This window comes from Haplochromis burtoni, unplaced genomic scaffold (genome assembly GCF_018398535.1).
Source record: "Haplochromis burtoni strain Fernald_Lab_line unplaced genomic scaffold, NCSU_Asbu1 Contig_34, whole genome shotgun sequence".
In the NCBI taxonomy this organism is placed as follows: Eukaryota; Metazoa; Chordata; class Actinopteri; order Cichliformes; family Cichlidae; genus Haplochromis; species Haplochromis burtoni.
Genome location: NW_024582395.1, coordinates 543,091 through 559,632, shown reverse-complemented (window position 1 = coordinate 559,632; position 16,542 = coordinate 543,091). Strand labels below are relative to the sequence as shown.

Here is a 16,542-nt window from a genome sequence, read left to right as displayed (position 1 = left end):
CTGATAATCATCAGGGGTTAGCTGAGGTAGGACAAAGGTTTAGAACCATATCCTATAATGGCTACATTTTCCAGACCAATTTTAAGCCTAGTCCCAGACGGAAAGCTTTTTTTTTTTTTTTTAGTTTTTTTGTTTTGTTTTTGTTGTTGATGGAAATATTTTTAGTGACTGTGCTTAATCTGAGCCATGGAAATGGGCTAAATGTCATAATGAAAAATTACTAAAAAGAAAAAACCCCCAAAACTGATGAACAATAAAAGGAAGCCATTCTAAGAGTATGAATTTGAACAAGAACAGTCAGACATTTTTTAGAAGAATATTTCAGCTTTCAGTCACGCGGACTGTCCCATGCAGGTAAAATACAGATAGCCTGTCAAAAACTGTGAGAGAAAGTGTGTCTTCAGGCAGACAGGAAACAGGGGGCCAAACCAGCCACTGCTATAGACAGTAAAAGATAACATGTATACACATAAGAGGTGGAAATACCTGCAGAAAAACATGAGTCACTGCTGTGCTTAACTTTTAAAAGCTGAGCAAATTCCATTTGCCTTCAGACATGTTTTTGCACATCAACCCACCCTAAGGGATATTTTTCCTCCACTAAGCAACGACGAGCATGTTGTTGCACACGGCCGATTATTAATGCTTAGCATGCAACACATGACAAAAGAATACACAGACAGCCAGAAGGAAGAACTATATCATTATTGTTTTAAATGAGAGGGCTCCGGTATAAAAAAAACTAACTCCTCCTCTCTACAGAGGACAACCTCAGTAGTACCATTATAGTAGCAAACTTCATCTGACTCCATGTGCATTTCTCTGGCTGTATGCCTCAAAGTTCAAAGAATCATTGTAACATGGCCTCTTTTTCTTGTTTGGTATGGAGGCTAACAAAAACAAATGAATGCAAATCTATGCATGCCTCTGATCAGTGCCTGCTGCTCTGTGGAGTCATCAGAGGTGCCAGCAAGAATCCAGCTTTCCTTGCAAAGCCAACAGCCACCAGACGTTTTTGACAAACTTGCTCACAGGTGCAATAATTGCAGTGAAAACCATGAACGGCTGGAAGATGTGACAAAACTCAGTGAAGAATGTGCATAAATGATTAAATAAGACAAGCTTTTTTAAAAACAAAAAAAACAAATAAAGCATTTTCATGTAAAAATGACCATTTTTAGAAGCACATTACTGCTGTCGATATACAGGAGGAACACAGAAAAAAGAAACAGATGTAAAGAACCCAAGAGAAAATAAAGTTACAGTAAACATGACAGAAGATATGTGAGCAAAATCTCACTCTAGTTTCACAAAAAGACTGAGCTCAAGCCGACATCGCAAACTTACCCTGCTGAAAACTGAACACCATAAAAAGGAAGTGTACAAAATGGCGCACTCCGGATATGGGGAACCTACACTGTGTACCTACTGGCGCTCAGTGCTTTTGAGTGAAACTAAGCCACAGTGCAATGCACAGAACCCCTTTAAAGTGGGCTTCATAGACCTAGCAGCTTAAAGAAAACCATCAGCATTAGCAAAAATAAATCAGAAGCCACAGAGTCAATGCTTTAATTGGAGCCTGACTGTTTAGAGACCCACAAAACGTTTAGACATCAGTTTTAGACATTACAGTTCTCAGCTGAAAGGGACAAAACCACAAAACACTGAAGGAAGTGACATCAGCAAGGCGTCCCTCCATCAACTGGTGTTTCAAAAGACAGGAACAGAAACTAGAGATACATACACGTGCACACACACACACACACACACACACACACAGCAAGCTTTTAAATTTGTTAATGTCTCTGACCAGGCAACAGTTTCAACTCAGGTTCAGTCAATATTAACGTAGTGATCCGCATAACAACTGCAGCAACAAGCACCCCTCCCTCATCCCTGTGCTAGACGGGACTGCTGAATAATGTAAAACTATCATCCCAGAGATTATGGTATTAAAAATCCTCTCCCGCATCCCAAATCCGGACATATTGAAGATTTGCCTGGGTAAGCTGCAAGGTAGGCAGCGCCCATCCAGTGCCTGTCAGTATCCAAGGCACTGACCCATTTCTCAAGCAGGTTACAGATTAACCATGCTGCATGCTACAAGCCGGGTCGGGACAGCTGGCTCAAGTACTTCTCCTCAAGACCTGTCAGCCAGAAAGCTCACGAATCATTACTAAAATAAAAAAATTAAAAAACAAAAAAACAAAAAAAACAGCCCAAAAAAACATTATTTAAGGGTTTAAGCTCTGTCACTCAAACACAAATATATGTCACAAGACTTAACAACTGCAAGCTTTAGAGAACTTTACGTGAGAGAAATGTAGGGCGACACAGAAGAAAAGATGCGAGGAAAAGACAGAAATAGAAGAAAAGCGAGAAGACTGAGAGCAGAACATATAAAGCTGGGAGGCAGAGACAGAGGTTCAGAGGGTACTACAGAGAGTGCAGCGGGAGCAAATCCCCGCAAAGGATTACTGTGCATCATTCTGTCTGTAGGCATTGGAGGGCAGGGATCGTTCTCTGTCACGCTTCAAATGAGGAGAGTAGAAAACAACCTGCCATAATGACTTTCAAGTCTTTTCAGTATGTGCTACGTTTTTCAACGCATGTTAAGCCAAAGAGCAGTGTCAGGCCGGTGTAAACGGCTATGCAGGCAGCTCTTTGCAAAAGCAGCAGCTCATGCTGTAGAAGAACTGTTTCAGGATTCAAAGCATAATCTTCAAGGTGAGACACCACACCGAGTCAGACAGTCCCAGAGCTAATGACAGCAAAGGCAGGATGTGAAAATGATACACTTATAACTCTCCAGTGGTATAAGCAGAATCACTAAAGCAGCATAAGAGGAAGCCACTCCACTCATGTTTTAGTCACAGCATGATTTTTCCCCCACTTCAACTAGGATTTCATCACTACTGCTCTGGTACAAGGGAAGTAATAATATATAGATGTAATATTACAGCACACTTAACATGTTACGCATTTGAATAAGGAAATATAAGCATAACTGGGAAAAAATACTTTAAAAAAAAAGTTCATATTGCTAACATTCCTTTCCTGAGACCTGCCTGCAGTTCAAATCTGGATGATATGACAATTTCCTGCTGAATAAAACAAAAGACTAAACTCCAAAAGCAAAAGAATTCTTTTAACAGAAGGAAACTCACCACAGTAAGCCACACTGTGGCCGAAGCGTTCGAGTTGGTTCGGCTGTGATGCAAGCCATGGTTCCCACCAAAGTGTTTCCTGATCTCTGCAGAAGAGTGCCTGAAACAAAATGTTAGAAAACACAGATTTATAAGGTTTTGTGTTCATGAGCCAGAGTATCATATTTGTGTGCTGCTTTAAAGGGAATGTTTGCTTTAAAACAAGCATTAAAAACTCTACAACCTCATCTTTTGTGTATAATTCCAACCACATGCACACATAGTGTATCTTAATGACAGATGCAACAGCACCAATTCCGCAATTGTTCTTAGTCGAATCGGCCAGCCATGGTGTTCCTATTCAACTATTGTTCACTCTCTACAGAAGCCCACCGCTGCTGGCTGTGTAGAGGCTTTGTCATGCTTGCGTTGAATGATATGGTGTCCCGCTGTAAGGGTCAGAGCAAGCAGGAAATCAACATGACACAAGAATGGAGTACTATTCAAATATGTTGGGTAGATGGTGTTTGTGTTTGCCTGTAGCTTTTACCAATAAGAAGGGAGAACAGTGCCCTGATTTTCTGCACACATTCCATCTCCATGATACGGCCACTAATACACTAGTTACTTATTTCTAATTAATCCACCATATCACTGGAGCCCCACCCAAATCTGCGCAACAGCAGCTCAGTAACAAAACCCCAGTCTGTGTATGTATGTGTAAGTATATGTCATTTTGAGTTTTCTCGTGTGCGTCTTCTGTTAAATTTACTCCATTTTCTGTGTATTGTTGCATATGCAAGCGTCAGAAAGAGTTTATTGTAACGCTGACGCACAGGGAAGCGTTAGAGGGCAAAGACTTGAGCAAATGGGTCACATTCCCGACTGCTTCGTCTGTGGTCAGTCTCACGGGTTCAGTAAGTCCCCTTGGCCATTGTTACAACATCGCTGTTACTAATTATCACCGCAAACTAATAACAAATGCTGTAAAGGAATGCCAGTATGTCAAAACCACTGAAGCTACAGAATCATGGAGCATGCACAATCTGATGAGCACTTTCATGGAAATTTCGAAAAAGAATTACAAAACAAGTACAATTTTCAAAGCTTAAAAACAAACTGGCATAATATGAATACTAACAACATGACACACAGTATTGTGCAAGGCTTGAGCCAAGCCCCATTTCTTTATATTTCCTCAGAAAATGTGAAATGGGTGCAGGGATGTACTGAAACACATAAACATGCATGTAAATACAGTACATCAGGCAAAATCAGAGCTTGCACAGTTCTAATAAGCTTAAAAATCAATACATGGCATGAAAACCTTTGTTCAATAATGTTGATGTCCTGGCACTGGGGAGGACGATCCATGACTGATGATGTTCTATTGTGTATTTTTCTATCCATGTATGTTTTTACTATACTGGCAATGCGTTTCATTGTAATCAAAAATGAAGTTGTTGCCAATCGTATACTTTCAAGATGGCATTACATGATGGATCAAAATCTGATGGTACTTTTCTGTGTTCATAATTCCACCCCCAACACCATGGCTGAAAAGCAACTCTAAACCATGACAGAGGCATCTCTCAGGCCCTCTTTGAGATCTTTACTAGATTTTTTCCCCATTACCTAAAGGAATGACTTTCAGATACTGTTCATCTGCTGCAGCTATTGTCCCCTAGGCCTGCCACTTCTTCTTTTGTTCTCCACTTGTCCAGTTTCCTCAAATATTTTAAGGAGGCGATGCACAATATGCCAAGCATCGCAAAAACCAAATTAATTTGTGATTCATGTGGTTCACTGGTTCATCCCCTTTCCCCCTATCACCATCCCTCTGAAAATCATCAGGTAGAAGCACTTGACTAAAAATTACTGCAAAACCAGACAATGTCCAACAAAAAAAAAAAAAAAAGAAAAAGAAAAAGAAAAAACAACACTTGGACAGCCTGGAAAACTATTGCTCAAGATCACTTTAAAAGTTACAAGAAAGTCTGGCTGCTTGGAAATAAGAGGCGAATTAAGACTTTTGAACTGTACTGAGCTAACAACATGACATACTATTATTATGAATGTGTTTACTATACTTGAGCGAGCCTGTTTCAGTCATGCTGTTTATAACACGTTCTCCTCCCCCTCTAAAGCACATAATATGCTGAGTCAATAAAATAACTGAATGCCAGAAAAGGTCATGGCATGGGTGGGAAAACAGTATACAAATTTACACAAAGGCCAAAGTCCAGCACCGCAGCAGCATTTTTATTTAAAGCCATAGCTAGCTGCTCACAGCCATTAAAACAGAGTTTTAAGAAAGTGGTGCTGCACAATAAGTAAAAAGAATTAATTGTGTACATTAAAAAACAAACACATATTGCAGCAATATGCTTGTAAAATAATCACACGAGCCAGATTAGAGGACACACACCCACACGAACAGGTACAGCTGATCAATTGACCAGATTAGCAACAGCAACACCAATGCAATGCAAAAAAAAAAGCTTTGCATTCATGGTTTAAAATATATTTTAACCACTATGCAAGTCAAAATACAGCTGCGGCCTGATTATAGTCTACAAAGTTACACACACACATATCATAAAAACGCTCACACCTCATGTCTGCTCAGTATACGCACACAATCATATGGCGGTATCTAGTGAACAAGTGTAGAGCAGTATGTTTGTCCCTCGCAAGATAACACGGTGGACACTGGTTGTGGAGGACTCTCGCATACACACCTTTACCCTGTACCTCCATATCAATAAACTAATCTCTGTTCGCTCTCCTTAAAGGGAATGTGCCAGGTTACAGTTTTAGTATGTAATATGTCAGAACTGCATACACAGATGAGGTTTAAAAGGGGCTGCAGCATAATAAGCTTTAAAAAAAAAAAATCTATTTGTGGAGACCTAAGTGACACACACACAAAAAGAAATCACCCACCTCAAATGCCTCTTCTTCTGTCATGTTGTCTCTTTGAAATCAGAATAAGCCACTGTTGAGATTTTCATGACAAAACTAATAAAAAAATCCAATAAGGCTGAGGCTTTTTTGTCCAAAAGCAGATTGTCTGGTGGGTGTATTGAGTTTATACCCAAGACGATATAAACTCTGTAATAACCCTTCTCATTACATGAGACTTTATAAAGACATGCCCTTAACCACTCTAACTTGTGCCATTTCTACATATCTTCCATTGGTACTTTCTAGCTCATACAACCTAATAACACATACTGTACATAAAGTATAGCTAATATATGCACATGGGTCCATGTGCTACTACGCATTCACTGATACAGACTATAAAAAGACAAGGCAAGTAAAACAGTATTCAGATCCAAGCAGGCATTTTTTTTTACCACTACACAAACAGCTTGACACAGCAGACAGCATCTGTGTCTCTCTTCAGTGGTGATGGGTCTTGGCGTCCTTTGCTACATAAAACCAAAGCTGCTTTTGTTAGGAAAGATAAAAACAGAGCTTTGGTCATTTAAGCAAAATAACACCAAAAACAGCTTGCATCACTGATCTAGCAAAAACTGGTATCTGATTGTGGTTTTAGTAAGACATCATAAAGACACAATTCCTGGAAAAAGGAATTGCTTCTTGTGGATCAACCCAGAGACAAAAAACTTTATAAAGGGACAAATATTTGATTTTAAGCAATACTTGCCACTACTGGAAGCACTGCAAAGTTCATGAACAGGGTTGAATAAAAGTCAAGACTCTAAGAGCAAAAAAATGTTCACTGTAGGACCTTTCATCAAATCTATCAGATCCTGCTGAGTAAAGAAAAGTACTGAAATAGCTTTGGTTTAAACCAGCTTCTCATACAGAACTGCAAGCCTGAGATCTCTGAGAATACCAACAGTGGTGCTGCCAACTTCCACTGTGCTCTTATGTCTTGCCCTAAAAAAGTAACCAGACACTAGATCATCTTTAGACACTTTGTTACTAGCAGCCTATATCAATATGGTGTGCACTGTACTCTTAAAAAGAATTGAGGAAACCAGACAATTGGAGGACAATTGTGGCAGACATAAAACTGCAACAGATGAACAGTATCTAAAAGTCATGTCTTTAACAGGACTCAGACTATATCTGATGAAGCCGATGCGCCATCAGAAATAGTCTCAGTGGAAAAGTAGCTGACAATCAGTGACAGGTTTTTATAAAGTTTTGAATGCATAATAATGACTTTTGGTTAGAGTCATTGTCAGTATGTACAGAGAAGGTGAGGAAACAAGTAGATTCTAAGTGTCTACAGCCATCTGCAAAACAGTGCAGACTCTGTCATGGTTTGTGCATTTCAGCTAATGGTGTGAGATCTTGTCAAAATTATTGGAATTATGAACTAAGAAAAGCACCATCAGATTTGATCCACCGTGCAATACCAACAGGGAAGCATCTGAGTGGCAACAGCTTAATTATGATACCAATGTAGGTTGCCAAATTAGTGTGGAAGAGCGAAAATGTCTGCATATTGTGTGCTTGTGTTTTATGTTGATGTGATTGTTTTCATGTGGTGTGTACAAATGTCTGACTTCCACTGCAAGCCAATTTCCCCATAGGGAAATCGATCAGAGCCCAAACCTCAACATTACTGAAGCAGCGATGATGACTGAGAATGGAACAACAGGCAGCAAAGATGTTCATACCAAATATTGACTTTCCAAGTTCTTAGAATTGTACAATATGTTTATTTGCAGATGTTTTAATAAACCTCTAGTAAAGTTTAAAGAACTAAAGGCTGATTCAAGACTTTTCCACATTACTGTATATACCTACTTTTAACCTTAGCTAGATCCTTACAATACATTTTCATCACCTACTCACACAAACTCTCAGCCACCACCATCATGTAAGGTGCCTGGCTCCTACTGGGGTGAATTTGTGGATGCCAGGAATCAAAAGCATCCAAAAGACTCCAATGTTTAAGCATTCACCATTTCCTATTTAATCCACTCTTGGAGACATCACGCACCTACAGTGGTGTGAAAAAGTGTTTGCCCCCTTCCTGATTTCCTCTTTTTTGTATGTTTGTCACACTTAAATGTTTCAGATCATCAAACAATACATGGGCCTGTGTGAAAAAAAGTGATTGCACCCTAAACCTAATAGCTGGTTGGGCCACCCTTAACAACAACAACAACTGCAATCAAGCATTTTCAATAACTGGCAATGAGTCTTTTACAGAGCTGTGGAGGAAATTTAGCCCTCTCATCTTTGCAGAATTGTTGTAATTCAGCCACACTGGAAGGTTTTCGAGCATGGACTGCCTTTTTATGGTCATGCCACAGCATCTCAATCAGATTCAGGTCAGAACTGACCTAGGCCACTCCAAAGTCTTTGTTTTTTTAAGCTGTTCAGAGGTGGACTTGGTGGTTTGTTTTGGATCATTGTCCTGCTGCAGAACCCAAGTGCGCTTCAGCTTGAGTTCACAAACACATGGCCAGATATTCTCCTTCAGAATGTTTTGGTAGACAGCAGAATTCAGCAAGTCTTCCAGGTACTGACGCAGCAACACAGCCCGAGACCGTCACACTACCAGCACCATAGTTTACTTTTGGTATGATGTTCCTTTCCTCAAACCTTCCAAGAAGTTCTTTTTTTTTTTCAATTTTGAACCAGGCTTTTGTTTTTTTTTTTGTTCGGCCTTTTTTTGGTTTTTGGACTTTTGCCTTGGTTGCCTTTTCCTTGTTCCTTTTTTTTTTTTTTTCTTTTTTAAAATCGTGGAACTATGAACTCTGACCTTAACTGAGACATGTGACACCTGCGGTTCTTTAATGTCGTTCTGGGTTCTTTTGCAACCTCCTGGATGAGTCGTCGTGGTCTTGGAGTAATTTTGGTAGGCCGGTCACTCCTGGAAAAAGCTTCACCACTCTTCCAAGTTTTCTCCATTTGTGTATAATGGCTCTCACTTTGGTTCAATTGAGTCTCAAAGTTTTAGAAACTGATTTGTAACCCTTTCCAGACTGATAGAGTGTGACTTTGTTTCTCAGGTCTTTCTTCAGATCGTGGCATGATGTGTTGCTTTTCAAGATCTTTTAGCCTGCTTCACTTTGTCAGACAGGTTCTCTTTAAGCGATTTCTTGATTCAGCAGGTCCGCCAGTAATCAGGCCCGAGTGTGTTTAGGGAAACTCAGCCTTACAAAAATGCGGTTAATCAAATTCATGATCTAACAAGAGAAGCAGTTACTTTTTCACACAAGACCAGGTAGGTTTGGTTAACTTTTCTCCCTTAATTAAATTTAAAAACTGCATTTTGTACTTACTCTGGCTATCTAATATGAAAAAAAATTTCAACTCAATTTCAGTTCAATTCAATTATATTTACAGTATTTACATAGTGAGTGAGAAAGGTGACTGAAGAAGAAACACTCATGCATCATGGGAATTCCCCAGGAGCCTACGCCTATTGCAGCATAACTAAGGGAGGATCCAGCCCCAGCTATATGCTTTATCAAAAAAGGAGAGAGTGTTTTTGATAAGCCTGATCTTAAAAGTAGAGACGGTGTCTGTGTCCCAAATCCAAAGTGGAAGCTGCATGGTTCCACAGATGATCTGAAACATGCAAGTATAACAAATATGCAAAACACTAAGAAATCAGAAAGGGGGCTAATACTTTTTCACGACTGCTAATTTTGTCATCATTTTTGCATAATTTTTGTCAACTCTGGGGTCATAAACCTCCTTTATTCTACATTTCATTGTGTAATTATAAGCAGAAATGAAATAGAAAGCATTTGAGGTGCAATGCAGTACAAAAAGCAGCAAAAAAGCAAGGTGGCAACTTAAAAAAATAATATAAAATATAAAATAAAAATAAAAATCTAAAAGTAACTTATGATTTCACCATTATATTGCCTGAATTACTGTATATATATTCAGTTTTACAGTAACCAGGTTACCACAGTGCATATGAAAACATTGTTTGAGTTTCTATGTAACTTAATATCTTTGAGTAACCTTATTGTGTGTGTTTGTAGTGTTACTGACGGACACATAAAACATGCTTATAGGCTTTTTAGATCACGCTAAACCTTAATTAAAACTTCTCATAAATTCTCCTTTTGGGGACATGACATTTGAATCACTATTAAGAAAGCATTTTCCTAGCTGAACACAAAGCCTGAAGACAATCATTAAAAGTAGTTTTCTTTGCCTTTTTCCTCCCCAAGTGATGATTTTAGAAAATTTAATCAACACTGATGAGGACAGCACTATCAAAACAGCTGCTCCCCGGGAGTCAGTATGAAGCCACTGTTGAACTGCTGATGAGAGATCAGGCTCAGTGCTAAGACACAACAAGCCTCACACTATAATCATGTTATTTGTTAGTAAAAGGGCTTAAAATGCCTCACAAGTCATACTGTGCAGACAAAATACTGCAATTTCAATAAAACCCTAGCTTAGCATCATTAATCAGCTTTGATATTTTTCAATTATAAACACAGTTGATTAGTTCATACCTTATTAGACAAAAAAATTGGTGAATGATAACATGCTTGAATAATTAGACATTTACAGTCTGTAAGACACTGAGATAGACTTCCTTAATGGATCAGCTGTTACGATATTGTCAGCATTATTTTCACTGTCATACTATGACAATGACATTGTTCTTAAGAAAAAAATAAGATTCTCCTTTTCAAAGACACTGAGACTGGACAGCAAGACTAAATATCTTATCATTTATCAGACATAAAAAAAATTTTGTTGAAGCTGCTTTGTGGGTTAAATATATACACAAGATGTCAGGTACGCCCCTCATTGGTCAGTAAACAATGGGTTACTTTTATCAGATGACACAGGGGAATTATAGAGTACTGTAAAAAGTCTCGGGCTGCCCCTGTTTTCCTTATATTTAGCTTCCAAGGAACCAGACTTTCTTGCAGTTTTTTAAATGGTCTTGAAAAATAGCTCTCTAGGCTTTCTGAAAGTCTTTTAAACCTTTTCTTTGGACATTATCTGCTTTTTCAACAGTTTTCAATCTATTTCTTTTATCTGAACATTTTTAGCAGAAAGTTTTATTTGTTGACCCACTTAACACTGATGTATGAATCATTCGAACATACGTACCTAACTCAAGAGACCTTGAGTTGTGCCTACACATAATAGACAACTTAGGAAAGACTCAATTTTAAATTGTATCTTTTGGGTACTTTATTACTCACAGTCTGTCAGAAAAACACCAAATCTTTCCCAGTTCTTTAGTTGAATCTCTCAAAAGCACAACAGAAGAAGCTTTTAAAACTATTTACAGCAGATAATGACTTTCAAATACTGTTTAAGTCCTTGAGTAATAGGAAATAAAATTCAGCAGTCAAGAAGTCATTCTTCAGCAAGGGAAACAAGGAGAAAAGGCCAAGTGATGACTCCAAGTTTTAAAGTTGTGGTTCAAATGGTCAACATGCACAATATGTACAACAGTGCCTGTAAAACATGGTGGAGGCTCTGTCATGATTTGGCGCCGAATTTCAGCCGGTGTTAGAGATCTTGTCAAAATGGATGGAATTATGAACACAGAAAAGCACCACCAGATTTTGATTCACTATGCAGTACCATCTAGGAAGCATCTGATTGGTGACAGCTTAATTTATCAGCTTTGACAATAATACCAAACAAATAGAAAACTCTGAGTCACGGATTGGCCTCCCCAGAGCCTAGACCTCAGCATTATTGAAGCAGTGTGTTATTATCTTGACAAAGAACAGAATAAGAGACAACATCCAAAGAAGAGCTTCGAATGTCCTTCAAGAAGCCTGAAGAACTTTTCCCGAAGACTGCTAAACAAAATGGCAAGAAAGCTTGCTAAAGTAAGTTCAGGCTGTGTTGAAGATTAAAGGTGGACATACTAAATATTCACTTGTTAAGCTTAAGCTTAAACAAATTAATGTCCCAATTTTCCTAGCAAAATGAGGCTTGGCTCAAGACTTTTGTATAGTTATATTAGATCATGCTGGGGGAGAATTTCCTTATCTGTGGGCACAACAGTTGTGTAATTCTTGTGCAGTTCTGAGGTCCAGTCTTTGAAGGGAACCCTCACAAGCATAGGGAGAACATTCAAACTCCACACAGGACAGGTGGTGGAAACCCAGGACCTTCTTGCTGTGAGGAAATACTGTTAATCCCCACACCACACCTACTTGTAGAGCAAGAACCCTTTACCCCAAAGAAGTAGGCCCCTTTTTGTTATGTCATACATTGCAGGTCTCCACTTGCCATGTGTGCATATGGTGTATTCCTTCCAGCTTTTTAGAAATCAATACCCAAGTGTTTCTCAGACAGAGTCTGCTTCTACCCCCTTCCTCACAGCAACATCTCTGATCAATAAGCCCCAGAGATGGCAAATTTGATTACTCCCACCAAGCATAAAATTATCTATATTAGCAAGACGTAGGTAGATCCTTGAACCTTTAAAACCCTTTCCCTCCTCTCAGTGTTTTTCCTTAATCTGAGCAGGGGAGGAAACACAGGAAAACAGACAGAAGTGTGGTATAAATGACAAGAGCAGGAAAGCAGACCAAAGGGATGCCCCCAGTGTGCATCTCATACTATCATATGTCTCCAGACTTAATGGGCCTTAGTGCTATCAGCACAATCACGACTCAGCTTCCTGTCAAAGGGAGGCACGCACAAACACAGCAGTCATTTAGCAAGGCTCAGGTCACAGGCAGGCTCAAAGCATGAAAAACTGGCTGTAAGGAATTATAATTTCCAGCTTAGTCCGACTGCTTTATCTGCACACATTTAGCCAAAGTTTGTAGGAAACTGCTTTTTTTTTGACACTCCACTGGCTCATAACTCAGTGGCCCACCAACAGACAGGCAGGTTCACAGATGTCATTAGCTAAAAAACCCAGAGGAAATCAGATGAAATTCAATCTAGATCCCCCCCTCCTCGCTGAAGCGTATTGAAAGACAGAGGCCCAGCATCTACAGCTGTCCTCACACCTGTTACCATATGCTCTTCAGTCCAATCACATTCAATCTCGGAATATTAAATGTCCGGCAGCTACCTAGAGTCTACGCAAAAAAACTGGACACTCAGCTCATGTTATATTTTTGACTGACATATTTTCACTGCAGTTTTCCATTCCTCTTTTTTTTTTATATGCTTATGAAGAAACACGCATTTCCTGATTTTAAACTGCCATTAGCAAAAAAGTGAAGTAAAACCAGTGAGTGACTTAGTGTCCCAGGTCGCAGGATTTCCTTCGCACTCCATCCTGATAAGAGGTGCCAAGGAAGGAAGTCTTCATAATTAATATATAAAATACAAGTAACATACAAGAAGAACTCAGTAAATATGGATTTGATTTGTTGACATGGAAAATAACAGGTCTTACAGCTTACTAGTGCACAGACAGCATAGATCAGGTTCATCTTGTGACAACTGTTCCTCTTTGTTCATGTGAGCTGCTTATGTATGGACTATGTTGCCTTGCATGGCTCTCTAGGTTTTTCCCCCTTTCACATCTGACTTTAGCTTGCACTTTTTCAAACAAGTGCATTTGAACTTTAATTTCTCCAACAATTGTCCAAACAACGTTAAGTATCATGGTAGCCACAATGAGTGCAGTAGTTTGTACTCATTATCAGATTTCAAAACCAACTCAGTTAGCAGCCAGTGTAACTCATAGGTTTGTGTTAAATCTTCATCAGTGTTTTCAGCATTTACTTGCCATCCACTCAAAAGCATTTCCCCCTCACCATGCATTTTCCACCATTATCAATTTCCGTGATCGACTTTGCTGTTCTCTTTTTCACTTGCATCGAGCACCTGTTTAGTCTTTATACTGACATCAGCACAAACTCAATCCCAGCCACCCCCCCCCCTTAACTACAAGCACTTGAAAGCAAACATAACAACAGATATTTAAAGTATCTGCATCAGTGCCTTCAGTCTCGACAACAATAAGATTCTTTCAGGAGGATACAACCCTTAAGTATAATATGGGTTATAAATCAATGTGGTTCTCATGTCACATTGAATAGCAGCAGAATATCCAAAATCTAATCACAGTGAGTGTTAATCTATTCCATCTTTGCTCTTTTACTATGAAAAGGTGCTACAGTACAGCAGCCACTAATCAGTGCCTCTCTGCTGGCTCATCAGTAGATTCAGGCTGTGACCCAAGATCTCTCACATCCCTTAGCAGCTGAGCTCAGCTCTGCTCAGCACATCACATCACAGCAAGTCGTCATGATTCTTCCAGGCTATTAAAAACAAGAACATGGATTTTCTTGACTAAGTGATTTGTCAATCGACAGTATCAAACATTTGGTGTAACCAGTGTGCTCATCTTCCACAAAATATGGCTACTACTATATGGCTCTTTAAGCGTTACACATATGAAAACTTCTAAAAGCTGTATATGACCAAAAAAAAAAAAAACTTTTCAGGGTTAAACTGATCCACACAAACTGACCTCCTCTACCATTTCAAAGGAGGCCCTACAGAACCTTATAAATATATTCCATCACAGTAGATAAATAGTGTATTTTTGTTAAATGACCCTACTGCACAGGAGGCATGGTACACAATAGACTTCCATGTACATACTTCCTCCACACCTGCTCAAGTGTCACAGCAGGAACTATGACCATATCCCTAGTCATTTATACAAGCTCTATGAGCTAGTCAGCCCTCCAAAAATACAGGAAATGGTCACATTAGTAACAGTAGATATATATAATCAGCATCCTCACGAGGAGGAAGTGACATAAATAATGTGCAAATCGTTTAGCTTGGTGATAAAAGCTCAGCATGCTGCTCAAATCTGACATGTATGTAAATAAAGAGCAAGAAATAAACAAATTCATGCATGACCGACTGAGCACATGGCTGCCACTGTAAGCTTAACACAAGTTAATCATAACCTGCCATAAATTCTCTGAGCATTTAAAGTTGCAGTAAAGTTGGCTGTTTATGATCCTCCAGGCTGCCTTCTTTTCTCTTTTTTTTCCCGGGACACAGTGAATCAACCTGCAGCATTGACATTCACAACATGTGGCTGCCTGCTTCACTCTGGACTTCCCTGAAGGGGAAGTAAGACTTCACATTCACTCCTAAACTAAACCAAACCAAACCAAACCAGTGCCCCCAATACTATATTATAATTTCTTTACATTTACCTGTTGATTTTCAGAGCGAAAGCCCGCCGATCTGCGCTGCCCAGAGAAGCCATACGCGAGTCTGAAGTCCAGTCCGGCGACGGTGTCGCTGGTGGCTTTGGTGTTTTCTCGCGGTTTGGCACCGTCGCTCTCTCCGACCCACCGCTCCTCCAGCTTCGCTACAGCTCAACTGTCACACCAACGCTCATCTTGGTTGCGGCGGCAGCAGCTTAACTGGGTGTAAACTTCCGCATTTAATGAGAGCCATCCCGTGGAGACAGAGGGGGAGAGAGAGGGAGGTAGACATCGACGGTGCGAGAGTGGGAGGGGATGTGATGGGACAGGCTGGATGAGGCGCGCGCGCTCCCTCGCTGCCGTGGTGAGCTTTAACAAGCGCTTTCCTTCAGTGTGTGTGTGTGTGTGAGTGAGAAAAGCGCCGACCACTTTCGGCGTGACACTCAGACTGAGAGGGAAACCAAATAAATACACTTGTTTGATAGGTTGGCTCTGTCCAAATCCAAAAACGTCAGATTCACTTTTAACCACAACCGTAACCACATGAAGGTGCTTTAACCCAAACCCTGGCGGTGGAACCCTGAACCAAACATAGGTGTAGATTATCTCTGCTATGCATCGTGCCACCAGTATGATGGTGCACAAATCAAATCATCTGCTAAAAAAAAAGATTGCTGGTATATAAACTGTTATAAATGCCTTGCTGGCCTGTAACTTGCTCAAAAAAAAAAAAAAAAAGCTATATTGGTTTTAATGAAGATTACTGAGTAGGTGCAATAATGTAGACTCATAAGGATACAGGAAAAACAGGGCATGTCTTTATATTATGTATAACTCCATTGCTTCAGTTGATTACAGCTTATTTACCAAAAATGAACAAAGATGTTAGACACTGACAAACTAACAAAAAACAAATGTAAGCATCAGGAGTTTGGGAGCTAATTAAACAGGTGGGAGCAAACTGTTTGATCATTCATTAATTGTAAAATTGTCAAAATGTTAAAAAGTCTGCAGACAATGTTTAAAACTAAGTAAAGAGCCATCTTAACGAAACCTTAGTAAGTTAAAGAATAAGTTGTTCTCTAGCATGTGGAGAGATAGTCTCTCACTAAGAGAACTAACGGTATGTTTATTGTGACAGAAAGGGTTCCATTAACTATACTGCTTCAGTGTAACCAGTGCAAAGCACCTAATGTTCAAAAAGCAAAAAAACCCAAACAACAACAACACACACACATCATACACTCACATACAAAACA

The 16,542-nt window shown here is 39.5% G+C and overlaps 1 protein-coding gene across 5 annotated transcripts in view; it reads right to left on the bottom strand.

The window, feature by feature from the left end:
- Positions 1-15,597, bottom strand: part of dock8 (dedicator of cytokinesis 8) — a 52,633-nt gene extending 37,036 nt beyond the window's left edge. For 2 of the 5 annotated variants that reach the window (XM_005918975.3, XM_005918973.3), the window contains exons 1-2: positions 15,290-15,596; positions 3,168-3,267 (exon numbers count right to left, since the gene is read on the bottom strand). In XM_005918975.3, coding sequence (XP_005919037.1) covers positions 3,168-3,267; positions 15,290-15,342 — 153 coding nt within the window. In that variant the 5' untranslated portion in view covers positions 15,343-15,596. Of the gene's footprint in view, positions 1-1,347; positions 1,734-3,167; positions 3,268-3,390; positions 3,596-15,289 lie in introns of those variants that run through there. The other 3 variants (XM_042219490.1, XM_005918974.3, XM_005918976.2) reach the window with 3 other exon arrangements.
- Between the last annotated feature and the right edge of the window lie 945 nt (positions 15,598-16,542).